Here is an 18,166-nt window from a genome sequence, read left to right on the forward strand (position 1 = left end):
CTCTGCTGTACTGTATACACCAGTCATTATATACTGAGCTCTGCTGTACTGTATAGGCCAGCCATTATATACTGAGCTCTGCTGTACTATACACCTTACCCAAGATGGAGACGCCATGTTTGTGTGCAGCGTTGGTCCAGCACACAGGGGGAAGGGTGAACATGCGATGACTGAAGTAGACGAACACATCAATGTACTGCCAATGGTAGAAGACATAGGGATCCTTAGAGTCGGCGCCCTGGATGAATCTGCCGAGGACAGAAAGGTTACATATAGTTATATATCCTCATATATGTGACTTGTATATGGGTGACCTACCCTAGGGTCTATAGGTGATCGGTAGGTCCGAAAACCAGAACCCCTACCAATCAGCAGGCTGAAGAGTCCGCAGTGTTCAGGAAGGCCAAGTATAGCGCCATAGACAGTATAGTGGCTGCGCCTGGTATTGTAGCTCACTCCTGCACACTTGAATGGGACTGAGCTGCTGCTGTACTATATGATTGATAAACGTGTCATCGAAGTGCTTGTGAGGGCCACAGCCTCAACCAGCTGAATGGCAGGGCTACCAATAACATATAGAGGTCCTATAAGATATAGAGGTCCTATGACATATAGAGGTCCTATAACATATAGAGGTGCTATGACATATAGAGGTCCTATAACATACAGAGGTCCTATAAGATATAGAGGTCCTATGACATATAGAGGTCCAATAACATATAGAGGTCCTATAAGATATAGAGGTCCTATGACATATAGAGGTCCTATGACATATAGGGGTGCTATGACATATAGAGGTCCTATAAGATATAGAGGTCCTATAAGATATAGAGGTCCTATGACATATAGAGGTCCTATAACATATAGAGGTCCTATAACATATAGGGGTGCTATAAGATATAGAGGTCCTATGACATATAGAGGTCCTATAACATATAGAGGTGCTATAAGATATAGAGGTCCTATAAGATATAGAGGTCCTATGACATATAGAGGTCCTATGACATTTAGAGGTCCTATGACATATAGAGGTCCTATAACATATAGAGGTCCTATGACATATAGAGGTCCTATAAGATATAGAGGTCCTATGACATATAGAGGTCCTATAACATATAGAGGTGCTATAAGATATAGAGGTCCTATAAGATATAGAGGTCCTATGACATATAGAGGTCCTATAACATATAGAGGTCCTATAACATATAGAGGTCCTATGACATATAGAGGTCCTATGACATATAGAGGTGCTATAAGATATAGAGATCCTATAAGATATAGAGGTCCTATAACATATAGAGGTCCTATGACATATAGAGGTCCTATGACATATAGAGGTCCTATGACATATAGAGATCCTATGACATATAGAGGTCCTATGACATATAGAGGTCCTATGACATATAGAGGTCCTATGACATATAGAGGTCCTATGACAAATAGAGGTCCTATAACATATAGAGGTCCTATGACATATAGAGGTCCTATAACATATAGAGGTCCTATGACATATAAAGGTCCTATGACATATAGAGGTCCTATAACATATAGAGGTCCTATGACATATAGAGGTCCTATAACATATAGAGGTCCTATGACATATAGAGGTCCTATGACATATAGAGGTCCTATGACAAATAGAGGTCCTATAACATATAGAGGTCCTATGACATATAGAGGTCCTATAACATATAGAGGTCCTATGACATATAAAGGTCCTATGACATATAGAGGTCCTATAAAATATAGAGGTGCTATGACATATAGAGGTCCTATGACATATAGAGGTCCTATAACATATAGAGGTGCTATGACATATAGAGGTCCTATGACATATAGAGGTCCTATAACATATAGAGGTGCTATGACATATAGAGGTCCTATGACATATAGAGGTCCTATAACATATAGAGGTCCTATGACATATAGAGGTCCTATGACATATAGAGGTCCTATAACATATAGAGGTGCTATAAGATATAGAGGTCCTATAAGATATAGAGGTCCTATGACATATAGAGGTCCTATGACATATAGAGGTCCTATAACATATAGAGGTCCTATAACATATAGAGGTCCTATGACATATAGAGGTCCTATAACATATAGAGGTCCTATGACATATAGAGGTCCTATGACATATAGAGGTCCTATGACATATAGAGGTCCTATGACATATAGAGGTCCTATGACATATAGAGGTCCTATGACATATAGAGGTCCTATAACATATAGAGGTCCTATAACATATAGAGGTCCTATGACATATAGAGGTGCTATGACATATAGAGGTCCTATAACATATAGAGGTCCTATAAGATATAGAGGTCCTATGACATATAGAGGTCTTATAACATATAGAGGTCCTATAACATATAGAGGTCCTATGACATATAGAGGTCCTATAACATATAGAGGTCCTATGACATATAGAGGTCCTATGACATATAGAGGTCCTATAACATATAGAGGTCCTATGACATATAGAGGTCCTATGACATATAGAGGTCCTATAACATATAGAGGTGCTATGACATATAGAGGTCCTATAACATATAGAGGTGCTATGACATATAGAGGTCCTATGACATATAGAGGTGCTATGACATATAGAGGTCCTATGACATATAGAGGTCCTATGACATATAGAGGTCCTATGACATATAGAGGTGCTATGACATATAGAGGTCCTATAACATATAGAGGTGCTATGACATATAGAGGTCCTATGACATATACAGGTCCTATAACATATAGAGGTGCTATGACATATAGAGGTCCTATAAGATATAGAGGTGCTATGACATATAGAGGTCCTATGACATATAGAGGTCCTATGACATATAGAGGTGCTATGACATATAGAGGTCCTATGACATATAGAGGTCCTATAACATATAGAGGTGCTATGACATATAGAGGTCCTATAACATATAGAGGTCCTATGACATATAGAGGTCCTATAACATATAGAGGTGCTATGACATATAGAGGTCCTATGACATATAGAGGTCCTATAACATATAGAGGTGCTATGACATATAGAGGTCCTATAAGATATAGAGGTGCTATGACATATAGAGGTCCTATAACATATAGAGGTCCTATGACATATAGAGGTCCTATAACATATAGAGGTCCTATAACATATAGAGGTCCTATAACATATAGAGGTCCTATGACATATAGAGGTCCTATAACATATAGAGGTGCTATGACATATAGAGGTGCTATGACATATAGAGGTCCTATGACATATAGAGGTCCTATAACATATAGAGGTGCTATGACATATAGAGGTCCTATAACATATAGAGGTCCTATGACATATAGAGGTCCTATAACATATAGAGGTCCTATAACATATAGAGGTCCTATAAGATATAGAGGTGCTATGACATATAGAGGTGCTATGACATATAGAGGTCCTATGACATATAGAGATCCTATAAGATATAGAGGTCCTATAACATATAGAGGTCCTATGACATATAGAGGTCCTATAACATATAGAGGTCCTATGACATATAGAGGTGCTATGACATATAGAGGTCCTATAACATATAGAGGTCCTATAACATATAGAGGTGCTATGACATATAGAGGTCCTATAACATATAGAGGTGCTATGACATATAGAGGTCCTATGACATATAGAGGTGCTATAACATATAGAGGTCCTATATACCAGTCCCAGAAGACCCTATCACAAATATTTGCAGAAGTTGTATAGTCACATGGGACCTCGGCTGTGTCCTACCTGTCCTCCAGATAGCCGCCCATCATGTCATGGCAGACGAGGGTCTTGGGTCTGCGGCTAGTGAGCGGCGGGTAGCGCTTGGCGAGAGGGGTGACGGCGATATTAAACATGTCCTGGCTGCTCGGCTTCCAGGAAAGTAATTCTTCCAAATTGGAGAAGTAAAAGCTGATGGGCTCGGTCGTCCCTCGGTCATGGTGGCGAGCTAAAATGATAAGATATGCCCGTAAGGTCAGCGGTGTGTGAGCCTGGTACTGTATATACATAGAGTGATATATACTGTCCACTGTAATGTATACATCAGGTGCAGTCACCTCCTGGGGGTACAGCTCATATACACACCAAATATACCAGATGTAGGGATATACAGGAGTCTGACTAAAAACCAAGGCCTGTATATGTACCAGTATATGTCAGTATAGTCTATAGCTGTACCAGTATATGTCAGTATAGTCTATGGCTGTACCAGTATATGTCAGTATAGTCTATAGCTGTACCAGTATATGTCAGTATAGTCTATAGCTGTACCAGTATATGTCAGTATAGTCTATAGCTGTACCAGTATATGTCAGTATAGTCTATAGCTGTACCAGTATATGTCAGTATAGTCTATAGCTGTACCAGTATATGTCAGTATAGTCTATAGCTGTACCAGTATATGTCAGTATAGTCTATAGCTGTACCAGTATATGTCAGTATAGTCTATGGCTGTACCAGTATATGTCAGTATAGTCTATGGCTGTACCAGTATATGTCAGTATAGTCTATAGCTGTACCAGTATATGTCAGTATAGTCTATGGCTGTACCAGTATATGTCAGTATAGTCTATAGCTGTACCAGTATATGTCAGTATAGTCTATAGCTGTACCAGTATATGTCAGTATAGTCTATAGCTGTACCAGTATATGTCAGTATAGTCTATGGCTGTACCAGTATATGTCAGTATAGTCTATGGCTGTACCAGTATATGTCAGTATAGTCTATAGCTGTACCAGTATATGTCAGTATAGTCTATAGCTGTACCAGTATATGTCAGTATAGTCTATATATGTACCAGTATATGTCAGTATAGTCTATAGCTGTACCAGTATATGTCAGTATAGTCTATATATGTACCAGTATATATCAGTATAGTCTATAGCTGTACCAGTATATGTCAGTATAGTCTATAGCAGTACCAGTATATGTCAGTAGAGTCTATAGCTGTACCAGTATATGTCAGTATAGTCTATAGCTGTACCAGTATATGTCAGTATAGTCTATAGCTGTACCAGTATATGTCAGTATAGTCTATAGCTGTACCAGTATATGTCAGTAGAGTCTATAGCTGTACCAGTATATGTCAGTATAGTCTATAGCTGTACCAGTATATGTCAGTATAGTCTATAGCTGTACCAGTATATGTCAGTATAGTCTATAGCTGTACCAGTATATGTCAGTATAGTCTATAGCTGTACCAGTATATGTCAGTATAGTCTATGGCTGTACCAGTATATGTCAGTATAGTCTATGGCTGTACCAGTATATGTCAGTAGAGTCTATAGCTGTACCAGTATATGTCAGTATAGTCTATAGCTGTACCAGTATATGTCAGTATAGTCTATAGCTGTACCAGTATATGTCAGTATAGTCTATAGCTGTACCAGTATATGTCAGTATAGTCTATAGCTGTACCAGTATATGTCAGTATAGTCTATATATGTACCAGTATATGTCAGTATAGTCTATAGCTGTACCAGTATATGTCAGTATAGTCTATATATGTACCAGTATATATCAGTATAGTCTATAGCTGTACCAGTATATGTCAGTATAGTCTATAGCAGTACCAGTATATGTCAGTAGAGTCTATAGCTGTACCAGTATATGTCAGTATAGTCTATAGCTGTACCAGTATATGTCAGTATAGTCTATAGCTGTACCAGTATATGTCAGTATAGTCTATAGCTGTACCAGTATATGTCAGTATAGTCTATAGCTGTACCAGTATATGTCAGTATAGTCTATGGCTGTACCAGTATATGTCAGTATAGTCTATGGCTGTACCAGAATATATCAGTATAGTCTATAGCTGTACCAGTATATATCAGTATAGTCTATGGCTGTACCAGTATATGTCAGTATAGTCTATAGCTGTACCAGTATATGTCAGTATAGTCTATAGCTGTACCTGTATATATCAGTATAGTCTATAGCTGTACCAGTATATGTCAGTATAGTCTATAGCTGTACCAGTATATGTCAGTATAGTCTATATCTGTACCTGTATATGTCAGTATAGTCTATAGCTGTACCAGTATATGTCAGTATAGTCTATAGCTGTACCAGTATATGTCAGTATAGTCTATAGCTGTACCAGTATATATCAGTATAGTCTATAGCTGTACCAGTATATGTCAATATAGTCTATAGCTGTACCAGTATATGTCAATATAGTCTATAGCTGTACCAGTATATGTCAATATAGTCTATAGCTGTACCAGTATATGTCAGTAGAGTCTATAGCTGTACCAGTATATGTCAATATAGTCTATAGCTGTACCAGTATGTCAGTATAGTCTATAGCCGTACCAGTATATGTCAGTATAGTCTATAGCTGTACCAGTATATGTCAGTATTATCTATAGCTGTACCAGTATATGTCAGTATAGTCTATAGCAGTACCAGTATATGTCAGTATAGTCTATAGCTGTACCAGTATATGTCAGTATAGTCTATAGCTGTACCAGTATATGTCAGTATAGTCTATAGCTGTACCAGTATATGTCAGTATAGTCTATAGCAGTACCAGTATATGTCAGTATAGTCTATAGCTGTACCAGTATATGTCAGTATAGTCTATAGCAGTACCAGTATATGTCAGTATAGTCTATAGCTGTACCAGTATATGTCAGTAGAGTCTATAGCTGTACCAGTATATGTCAGTATAGTCTATAGCTGTACCAGTATATGTCAGTATAGTCTATAGCTGTACCAGTATATGTCAGTATAGTCTATAGCTGTACCAGTATATATCAGTATAGTCTATAGCTGTACCAGTATATGTCAGTATAGTCTATAGCTGTACCAGTATATGTCAGTATAGTCTATAGCTGTACCAGTACATGTCAGTATAGTCAATATATGTACCAGTATATGTCAGTATAGTCTATAGCTGTACCAGTATATGTCAGTATAGTCTATAGCTGTACCAGTATATGTCAGTATAGTCTATGGCTGTACCAGTATATGTCAGTATAGTCTATAGCTGTACCAGTATATGTCAGTATAGTCTATGGCTGTACCAGTATATGTCAGTATAGTCTATAGCTGTACCAGTATATGTCAGTATAGTCTATAGCTGTACCAGTATATATCAGTATAGTCTATAGCTGTACCAGTATATGTCAGTATAGTCTATAGCTGTACCAGTATATGTCAGTATAGTCTATAGCTGTACCAGTACATGTCAGTATAGTCAATATATGTACCAGTATATGTCAGTATAGTCTATAGCTGTACCAGTATATGTCAGTAGAGTCTATAGCTGTACCAGTATATGTCAGTATAGTCTATAGCTGTACCAGTATATGTCAGTATAGTCTATAGCTGTACCAGTATATGTCAGTATAGTCTATAGCTGTACCAGTATATGTCAGTATAGTCTATAGCTGTACCAGTATATGTCAGTATAGTCTATAGCTGTACCAGTATATATCAGTATAGTCTATAGCAGTACCAGTATATGTCAGTATAGTCTATAGCTGTACCAGTATATGTCAGTATAGTCTATGGCTGTACCAGTATATGTCAGTATAGTCTATAGCTGTACCAGTATATGTCAGTATAGTCTATAGCTGTACCAGTATATGTCAGTATAGTCTATAGCTGTACCAGTATATGTCAGTATAGTCTATAGCAGTACCAGTATATGTCAGTATAGTCTATGGCTGTACCAGTATATGTCAGTAGAGTCTATAGCTGTACCAGTATATGTCAGTATAGTCTATAGCTGTACCAGTATATGTCAGTATAGTCTATAGCTGTACCAGTATATGTCAGTATAGTCTATAGCAGTACCAGTATATGTCAGTAGAGTCTATAGCTGTACCAGTATATGTCAGTATAGTCTATGGCTGTACCAGTATATGTCAGTATAGTCTATAGCTGTACCAGTATATGTCAGTATAGTCTATAGCTGTACCAGTATATGTCAGTATAGTCTATAGCTGTACCAGTATATGTCAGTATAGTCTATAGCTGTACCAGTATATGTCAGTATAGTCTATAGCAGTACCAGTATATGTCAGTATAGTCTATAGCTGTACCAGTATATGTCAGTATAGTCTATGGCTGTACCAGTATATGTCAGTATAGTCTATAGCAGTACCAGTATATGTCAGTATAGTCTATAGCTGTACCAGTATATGTCAGTATAGTCTATAGCTGTACCAGTATATGTCAGTATAGTCTATAGCTGTACCAGTATATGTCAGTATAGTCTATGGCTGTACCAGTATATGTCAGTAGAGTCTATAGCTGTACCAGTATATGTCAGTATAGTCTATAGCTGTACCAGTATATGTCAGTATAGTCTATAGCTGTACCAGTATATGTCAGTATAGTCTATAGCAGTACCAGTATATGTCAGTATAGTCTATAGCTGTACCAGTATATGTCAGTATAGTCTATAGCTGTACCAGTATATATCAGTATAGTCTATAGCTGTACCAGTATATGTCAGTATAGTCTATAGCTGTACCAGTATATGTCAGTATAGTCTATAGCTGTACCAGTATATGTCAGTATAGTCTATAGCTGTACCAGTATATGTCAGTATAGTCTATAGCTGTACCAGTATATGTCAGTATAGTCTATAGCAGTACCAGTATATGTCAGTATAGTCTATAGCTGTACCAGTATATGTCAATATAGTCTATAGCTGTACCAGTATATGTCAGTATAGTCTATAGCTGTACCAGTATATGTCAGTAGAGTCTATAGCTGTACCAGTATATGTCAGTATAGTCTATAGCTGTACCAGTATATGTCAGTATAGTCTATAGCTGTACCAGTATATATCAGTATAGTCTATAGCTGTACCAGTATATGTCAGTATAGTCTATAGCTGTACCAGTATATGTCAGTATAGTCTATAGCTGTACCAGTATATGTCAGTATAGTCTATAGCAGTACCAGTATATGTCAGTATAGTCTATAGCTGTACCAGTATATGTCAGTATAGTCTATAGCTGTACCAGTATATATCAGTATAGTCTATAGCTGTACCAGTATATGTCAGTATAGTCTATAGCTGTACCAGTATATGTCAGTATAGTCTATAGCTGTACCAGTATATGTCAGTATAGTCTATAGCTGTACCAGTATATGTCAGTATAGTCTATAGCTGTACCAGTATATGTCAGTATAGTCTATAGCAGTACCAGTATATGTCAGTATAGTCTATAGCTGTACCAGTATATGTCAATATAGTCTATAGCTGTACCAGTATATGTCAGTATAGTCTATAGCTGTACCAGTATATGTCAGTAGAGTCTATAGCTGTACCAGTATATGTCAGTAGAGTCTATAGCTGTACCAGTATATGTCAGTAGAGTCTATAGCTGTACCAGTATATGTCAGTAGAGTCTATAGCTGTACCAGTATATGTCAGTAGAGTCTATAGCTGTACCAGTATATGTCAGTATAGTCTATAGCTGTACCAGTATATATCAGTATAGTCTATAGCTGTACCAGTATATGTCAGTATAGTCTATAGCTGTACCAGTATATGTCAGTATAGTCTATAGCTGTACCAGTATATGTCAGTAGAGTCTATAGCTGTACCAGTATATGTCAGTATAGTCTATAGCTGTACCAGTATATGTCAGTATAGTCTATAGCTGTACCAGTATATGTCAGTAGAGTCTATAGCTGTACCAGTATATGTCAGTATAGTCTATAGCAGTACCAGTATATGTCAGTATAGTCTATAGCTGTACCAGTATATGTCAGTATAGTCTATAGCTGTACCAGTATATGTCAGTATAGTCTATGGCTGTACCAGTATATGTCAGTATAGTCTATGGCTGTACCAGTATATATCAGTATAGTCTATAGCTGTACCAGTATATGTCAGTATAGTCTATAGCAGTACCAGTATATGTCAGTATAGTCTATGGCTGTACCAGTATATATCAGTATAGTCTATAGCTGTACCAGTATATATCAGTATAGTCTATGGCTGTACCAGTATATGTCAGTATAGTCTATAGCTGTACCAGTATATGTCAGTATAGTCTATAGCTGTACCAGTATATGTCAGTATAGTCTATGGCTGTACCAGTATATGTCAGTATAGTCTATATATGTACCAGTATATGTCAGTATAGTCTATAGCAGTACCAGTATATGTCAGTATAGTCTATAGCTGTACCAGTATATGTCAGTATAGTCTATAGCAGTACCAGTATATGTCAGTATAGTCTATAGCTGTACCAGTATATGTCAGTATAGTCTATAGCTGTACCAGTATATGTCAGTATAGTCTATAGCTGTACCAGTATATGTCAGTATAGTCTATAGCTGTACCAGTATATGTCAGTATAGTCTATGGCTGTACCAGTATATATCAGTATAGTCTATAGCCGTACCAGTATATGTCAGTATAGTCTATAGCCGTACCAGTATATGTCAGTATAGTCTATAGCTGTACCAGTATATGTCAGTATAGTCTATAGCAGTACCAGTATATGTCAGTATAGTCTATAGCTGTACCAGTATATGTCAGTATAGTCTATAGCTGTACCAGTATATGTCAGTATAGTCTATAGCAGTACCAGTATATGTCAGTATAGTCTACGGCTGTACCAGTATATGTCAGTAGAGTCTACAGCTGTACCAGTATATGTCAGTATAGTCTATAGCTGTACCAGTATATGTCAGTATAGTCTATAGCTGTACCAGTATATGTCAGTATAGTCTATAGCTGTACCAGTATATGTCAGTATAGTCTATGGCCGTACCAGTATATATCAGTATAGTCTATAGCTGTACCAGTATATGTCAGTATAGTCTATAGCTGTACCAGTATATGTCAGTATAGTCTATAGCTGTACCAGTATATGTCAGTATAGTCTATAGCTGTACCAGTATATGTCAGTATTATCTATAGCTGTACCAGCATATGTCAGTATAGTCTATGGCTGTACCAGTATATGTCAGTAGAGTCTATAGCTGTACCAGTATATGTCAGTATAGTCTATAGCTGTACCAGTATATGTCAGTATAGTCTATAGCAGTACCAGTATATGTCAGTATAGTCTATAGCTGTACCAGTATATGTCAGTATAGTCTATGGCTGTACCAGTATATGTCAGTATAGTCTATAGCAGTACCAGTATATGTCAGTATAGTCTATGGCTGTACCAGTATATATCAGTATAGTCTATAGCTGTACCAGTATATATCAGTATAGTCTATGGCTGTACCAGTATATGTCAGTATAGTCTATAGCTGTACCAGTATATGTCAGTATAGTCTATAGCAGTACCAGTATATGTCAGTATAGTCTATAGCTGTACCAGTATATATCAGTATAGTCTATAGCCGTACCAGTATATGTCAGTAGAGTCTATAGCTGTACCAGTATATGTCAGTATAGTCTATAGCTGTACCAGTATATGTCAGTATAGTCTATAGCTGTACCAGTATATGTCAGTATAGTCTATAGCTGTACCAGTATATGTCAGTATAGTCTATAGCAGTACCAGTATATGTCAGTATAGTCTATGGCTGTACCAGTATATGTCAGTAGAGTCTATAGCTGTACCAGTATATGTCAGTATAGTCTATAGCTGTACCAGTATATGTCAGTATAGTCTATAGCTGTACCAGTATATGTCAGTATAGTCTATAGCTGTACCAGTATATGTCAATATAGTCTATAGCTGTACCAGTATATGTCAGTATAGTCTATGGCCGTACCAGTATATATCAGTATAGTCTATATCTGTACCTGTATATGTCAGTATAGTCTATAGCTGTACCAGTATATGTCAATATAGTCTATAGCTGTACCAGTATATGTCAATATAGTCTATAGCTGTACCAGTATATGTCAGTATAGTCTATAGCTGTACCAGTATATGTCAGTATAGTCTATAGCTGTACCAGTATATATCAGTATAGTCTATAGCTGTACCAGTATATGTCAATATAGTCTATAGCTGTACCAGTATATGTCAGTAGAGTCTATAGCTGTACCAGTATATGTCAGTATAGTCTATAGCTGTACCAGTATATGTCAGTATAGTCTATAGCTGTACCAGTATATGTCAATATAGTCTATAGCTGTACCAGTATATGTCAGTAGAGTCTATAGCTGTACCAGTATATGTCAGTATAGTCTATAGCTGTACCAGTATATGTCAGTATAGTCTATAGCTGTACCAGTATATGTCAGTATAGTCTATAGCTGTACCAGTATATGTCAGTATAGTCTATAGCTGTACCAGTATATGTCAGTATAGTCTATAGCTGTACCAGTATATGTCAGTAGAGTCTATAGCTGTACCAGTATATGTCAGTATAGTCTATAGCTGTACCAGTATATGTCAGTATAGTCTATAGCTGTACCAGTATATGTCAGTATAGTCTATAGCAGTACCAGTATATGTCAGTATAGTCTATGGCTGTACCAGTATATGTCAGTAGAGTCTATAGCTGTACCAGTATATGTCAGTATAGTCTATGGCTGTACCAGTATATGTCAGTAGAGTCTATAGCTGTACCAGTATATGTCAGTATAGTCTATAGCTGTACCAGTATATGTCAGTATAGTCTATAGCTGTACCAGTATATGTCAGTATAGTCTATATCTGTACCAGTATATGTCAGTAGAGTCTATAGCTGTACCAGTATATGTCAGTATAGTCTATAGCTGTACCAGTATATGTCAGTATAGTCTATAGCTGTACCAGTATATGTCAGTAGAGTCTATAGCTGTACCAGTATATGTCAGTATAGTCTATAGCTGTACCAGTATATGTCAGTATAGTCTATAGCTGTACCAGTATATGTCAGTATAGTCTATAGCTGTACCAGTATATGTCAGTATAGTCTATAGCTGTACCAGTATATGTCAGTAGAGTCTATAGCTGTACCAGTATATGTCAGTATAGTCTATAGCTGTACCAGTATATGTCAGTATAGTCTATAGCTGTACCAGTATATGTCAGTATAGTCTATGGCTGTACCAGTATATGTCAGTATAGTCTATAGCTGTACCAGTATATGTCAGTATAGTCTATAGCTGTACCAGTATATGTCAGTATAGTCTATAGCTGTACCAGTATATGTCAGTATAGTCTATAGCTGTACCAGTATATGTCAGTATAGTCTATAGCTGTACCAGTATATGTCAGTATAGTCTATAGCTGTACCAGTATATGTCAGTATAGTCTATAGCTGTACCAGTATATGTCAGTATAGTCTATAGCTGTACCAGTATATGTCAGTATAGTCTATATCTGTACCAGTATATGTCAGTAGAGTCTATAGCTGTACCAGTATATGTCAGTATAGTCTATAGCTGTACCAGTATATGTCAGTATAGTCTATAGCTGTACCAGTATATGTCAGTATAGTCTATAGCCGTACCAGTATATGTCAGTATAGTCTATGGCTGTACCAGTATATGTCAGTAGAGTCTATATCTCTATCAGTGCACGTCAGTATATCTGTCCCATATGGGATATGTCCTTCTATACGGTACCATGTATGAGAGTAGTAAAGCGGATTCTTACCTGACAATGGCGCAGACTCGTATCTAATGACTTCTTTATAGACTTTCATTTCTGGGAGATTTTATCTAAGAGAGAACACGACAGACGGTGAGAGGTGAGATAATCTGCGGAGCCGTCAGACAGAGGACAAGACGCCGCTCTGGGACATATAGTATTATATAAGGGATTGTCCTTCTCACTGCAGATAATGAAGTCATTTGGGTCATAAGAACTTGTGGGGGATTTAATATCCCAAGTCAGTGACAGGTTCCCTTTAAGGGTCTGTTCACACACAGTGCTTGTGCAGGCAGATTCTGATGTGTAATCCGCCTCAAGATTCGCCTGGAAAACGCGTCTCATTCAATCCAATGGGAGTCAGCTAGCAGAAAAACCGTGTGACAAGCGCCATCTTCACGCGGCGTCCGCGGCTCGAGACGCACTCCTGCTTAGGACCGTACAGTCAGTGCGCTGCATCGTGTCGCGGCTAACCGCACGAAAAAGCCACATGGATAATATAATATACGAGTATGGTCTCGTATATGGGGTCACAGATATGAAGGGTCAGTATACTATATGTAATTATGGATAATATATGGGTATGGTCATGTATATGGGGTCACAGATATGAACTGTCCGTATACTATATGTAATTATGGATAATATATCGGTATGGTCACGTATATGGGGTCACAGATATGAAGGGTCCGTATACTATATGTAATTATGGATAATATATCGGTATGGTCACGTATATGGGGTCACAGATATGAACTGTCCGTATACTATATGTAATTATGGATAATATATGGGTATGGTCATGTATATGGGGTCACAGATATGAGCTGTCTGTATACTATATGTAATTATGGATAATATATGGGTATGGTCACGTATATGGGGTCACAGATATCTGCTGTCCGTATACTATATGTAATTATGGATAATATATGAGTATGGTCACGTATATGGGGTCACAGATATGAAGGGTCAGTATACTATATGTAATTATGGATAATATATGGGTATGGTCACGTATACGGGGTCACAGATATGAAGGGTCCGTATACTATATGTAATTATGGATAATATATGGGTATGGTCACATATATGGGGTCACAGATATGAACTGTCCATATACTATATGTAATTATGGATAATATATGGGTATGGTCACGTATATGGGGTCACAGATATGAAGGGTCCGTATACTGTATGTAATTATGGATAATATATGGGTATGGTCATGTATATGGGGTCACAGATATGAGCTGTCCGTATACTATATGTAATTATGGATAATATATGGGTATGGTCACATATATGGGGTCACAGATATGAACTGTCTGTATACTATATGTAATTATGGATAATATATGGGTATGGTCACGTATATGGGGTCACAGATATGAAGGGTCCGTATACTATATGTAATTATGGATAATATATGGGTATGGTCACGTATATGGGGTCACAGATATGAGCTGTCCGTATACTATATGTAATTATGGATAATATATGGGTATGGTCACGTATATGGGGTCACAGATATGAAGGGTCCGTATACTATATGTAATTATGGATAATATATGGGTATGGTCACGTACACGGGGTCACAGATATGAAGGGTCCGTATACTGTATGTAATTATGGATAATATATGGGTATGGTCACGTATATGGGGTCACAGATATGAAGGGTCAGTATACTATATGTAATTATGGATAATATATGAGTATGGTCTCGTATATGGGGTCACAGATATGAACTGTCCGTATACTATATGTAATTATGGATAATATATGGGTATGGTCACGTATATGGGGTCACAGATATGAGCTGTCCGTATACTATACGTAATTATGGATAATATATGGGTATGGTCACGTATATGGGGTCACAGATATGAGCTGTCTGTATACTATATGTAATTATGGATAATATATGGGTATGGTCACATATATGGGGTCACAGATATGAGCTGTCTGTATACTATATGTAATTATGGATAATATATGGGTATGGTCACGTATATGGGGTCACAGATATGAGCTGTCCGTATACTGTATGTAATTATGGATAATATATGGGTATGGTCACGTATATGGGGTCACAGATATGAAGGGTCCGTATACTATATGTAATTATGGATAATATATGGGTATGGTCACGTATATGGGGTCACAGATATGAAGGGTCAGTATACTATATGTAATTATGGATAATATATGGGTATGGTCACGTATATGGTGTCACAGATATGAGCTGTCTGTATACTATATGTAATTATGGATAATATATGGGTATGGTCATGTATATGTGGTCACAGATATGAGCTGTCTGTATACTATATGTAATTATGGATAACATATGGGTATGGTCACGTATATGGGTCACAGATATGAAGGGTCCGTATACTATATGTAATTATGGATAATATATGGGTATGGTCACATATATGGGGTCACAGATATGAGCTGTCCGTATACTATATGTAATTATGGATAATATATGGGTATGGTCACGTATATGGGGTCACAGATATGAAGGGTCCGTATACTGTATGTAATTATGGATAATATATGGGTATGGTCACGTATATGGGGTCACAGATATGAGCTGTCCGTATACTATATGTAATTATGGATAATATATGGGTATGGTCACATATATGGGGTCACAGATATGAGCTGTCCGTATACTATATGTAATTATGGATAAAATATGGCTATGGTCACGTATATGGGGTCACAGATATGAAGGGTCCGTATACTATATGTAATTATGGATAATATATGGGTATGGTCACGTATATGGGGTCACAGATATGAAGGGTCCGTATACTATATGTAATTATGGATAATATATGGGTATGGTAACGTATATGGGTCACAGATATGAAGGGTCCGTATACTATATGTAATTATGGATAATATATGGGTATGGTCACGTATACGGGGTCACAGATATGAGCTGTCCGTATACTATATGTAATTATGGATAATATATGGGTATGGTCACGTATATGGGGTCACAGATATGAGCTGTCCGTATACTATATGTAATTATGGATAATATATGGGTATGGTCACGTATACGGGGTCACAGATATGAGCTGTCCGTATACTATATGTAATTATGGATAATATATGGGTATGGTCACGTATACGGGGTCACAGATATGAGCTGTCCGTATACTATATGTAATTATGGATAATGTATGACTATGGTCACGTATATGGGGTCACAGATATGAAGGGTCTGTATACTATATGTAATTATGGATAATATATGGGTATGGTCACGTATATGGGGTCACAGATATGAAGGGTCCGCATACTATATGTAATTATGGATAATATATGGGTATGGTCACGTATATGGGGTCACAGATATGAAGGGTCCGTATACTATATGTAATTATGGATAATATATCGGTATGGTCACGTATATGGGGTCACAGATATGAGCTGTCTGTATACTATATATAATTATGGATAATATATGGATATGGTCACGTATATGGGGTCACAGATATGAAGGGCCCGTATACTATATGTAATTATGGATAATATATGGGTATGGTCACGTATATGGGGTCACAGATATGAAGGGTCCGTATACTATATGTAATTATGGATAATATATGGGTATGGTCACGTATATGGGGTCACAGATATGAGCTGTCCGTATACTATATGTAATTATGGATAATATATGACTATGGTCACGTATATGGGGTCACAGATATGAAGGGTCCGTATACTATATGTAATTATGGATAATATATGGGTATGGTCACATATATGGGGTCACAGATATGAAGGGTCCGTATACTATATGTAATTATGGATAATATATGGGTATGGTCACATATATGGGGTCACAGATATGAGCTGTCTGTATACTATATGTAATTATGGATAATATATGGGTATGGTCACGTATATGGGGTCACAGATATGAAGGGTCCGTATACTATATGTAATTATGGATAATATATGGGTATGGTCACGTATACGGGGTCACAGATATGAAGGGTCCGTATACTGTATGTAATTATGGATAATATATGGGTATGGTCACGTATATGGGGTCACAGATATGGGGTCACAGATATGAGCTGTCTGTATACTATATGTAATTATGGATAATATATGAATATGGTCACGTATATGGGGTCACAGATATGAAGGGTCCGTATACTATATGTAATTATGGATAATATATGGGTATGGTCACGTATACGGGGTCACAGATATGAAGGGTCCGTATACTGTATGTAATTATGGATAATATATGGGTATGGTCACGTATATGGGGTCACAGATATGAAGGGTCAGTATACTATATGTAATTATGGATAATATATGATTATGGTCTCGTATATGGGGTCACAGATATGAACTGTCCGTATACTATATGTAATTATGGATAATATATGGGTATGGTCACGTATACGGGGTCACAGATATGAGCTGTCCGTATACTATATGTAATTATGGATAATATATGGGTATGGTCACGTATATGGGGTCACAGATATGAGCTGTCCGTATACTATATGTAATTATGGATAATATATGACTATGGTCACGTATATGGGGTCACAGATATCAAGGGTCTGTATACTATATGTAATTATGG

General features: G+C 37.0%; 1 protein-coding gene across 2 annotated transcripts in view; it reads right to left on the reverse strand.

Moving 5' to 3' along the window:
* The window catches only part of ENGASE (endo-beta-N-acetylglucosaminidase), an 85,923-nt gene that overhangs the window by 50,127 nt on the left and 17,630 nt on the right, over nucleotides 1-18,166 (reverse strand). For both annotated transcript variants that reach the window (XM_075261882.1, XM_075261884.1), the window contains 3 exons: nucleotides 13,544-13,608; nucleotides 3,761-3,962; nucleotides 100-248 (listed from right to left, as the gene is read on the reverse strand). In XM_075261882.1, coding sequence (XP_075117983.1) covers nucleotides 100-248; nucleotides 3,761-3,962; nucleotides 13,544-13,592 — 400 coding nt within the window. In that variant the 5' untranslated portion in view covers nucleotides 13,593-13,608. The remainder of the gene's footprint in view (nucleotides 1-99; nucleotides 249-3,760; nucleotides 3,963-13,543; nucleotides 13,609-18,166) is intronic.

Source organism: Leptodactylus fuscus, unplaced genomic scaffold (genome assembly GCF_031893055.1).
Source record: "Leptodactylus fuscus isolate aLepFus1 unplaced genomic scaffold, aLepFus1.hap2 HAP2_SCAFFOLD_56, whole genome shotgun sequence".
NCBI lineage: Eukaryota > Metazoa > Chordata > Amphibia > Anura > Leptodactylidae > Leptodactylus > Leptodactylus fuscus.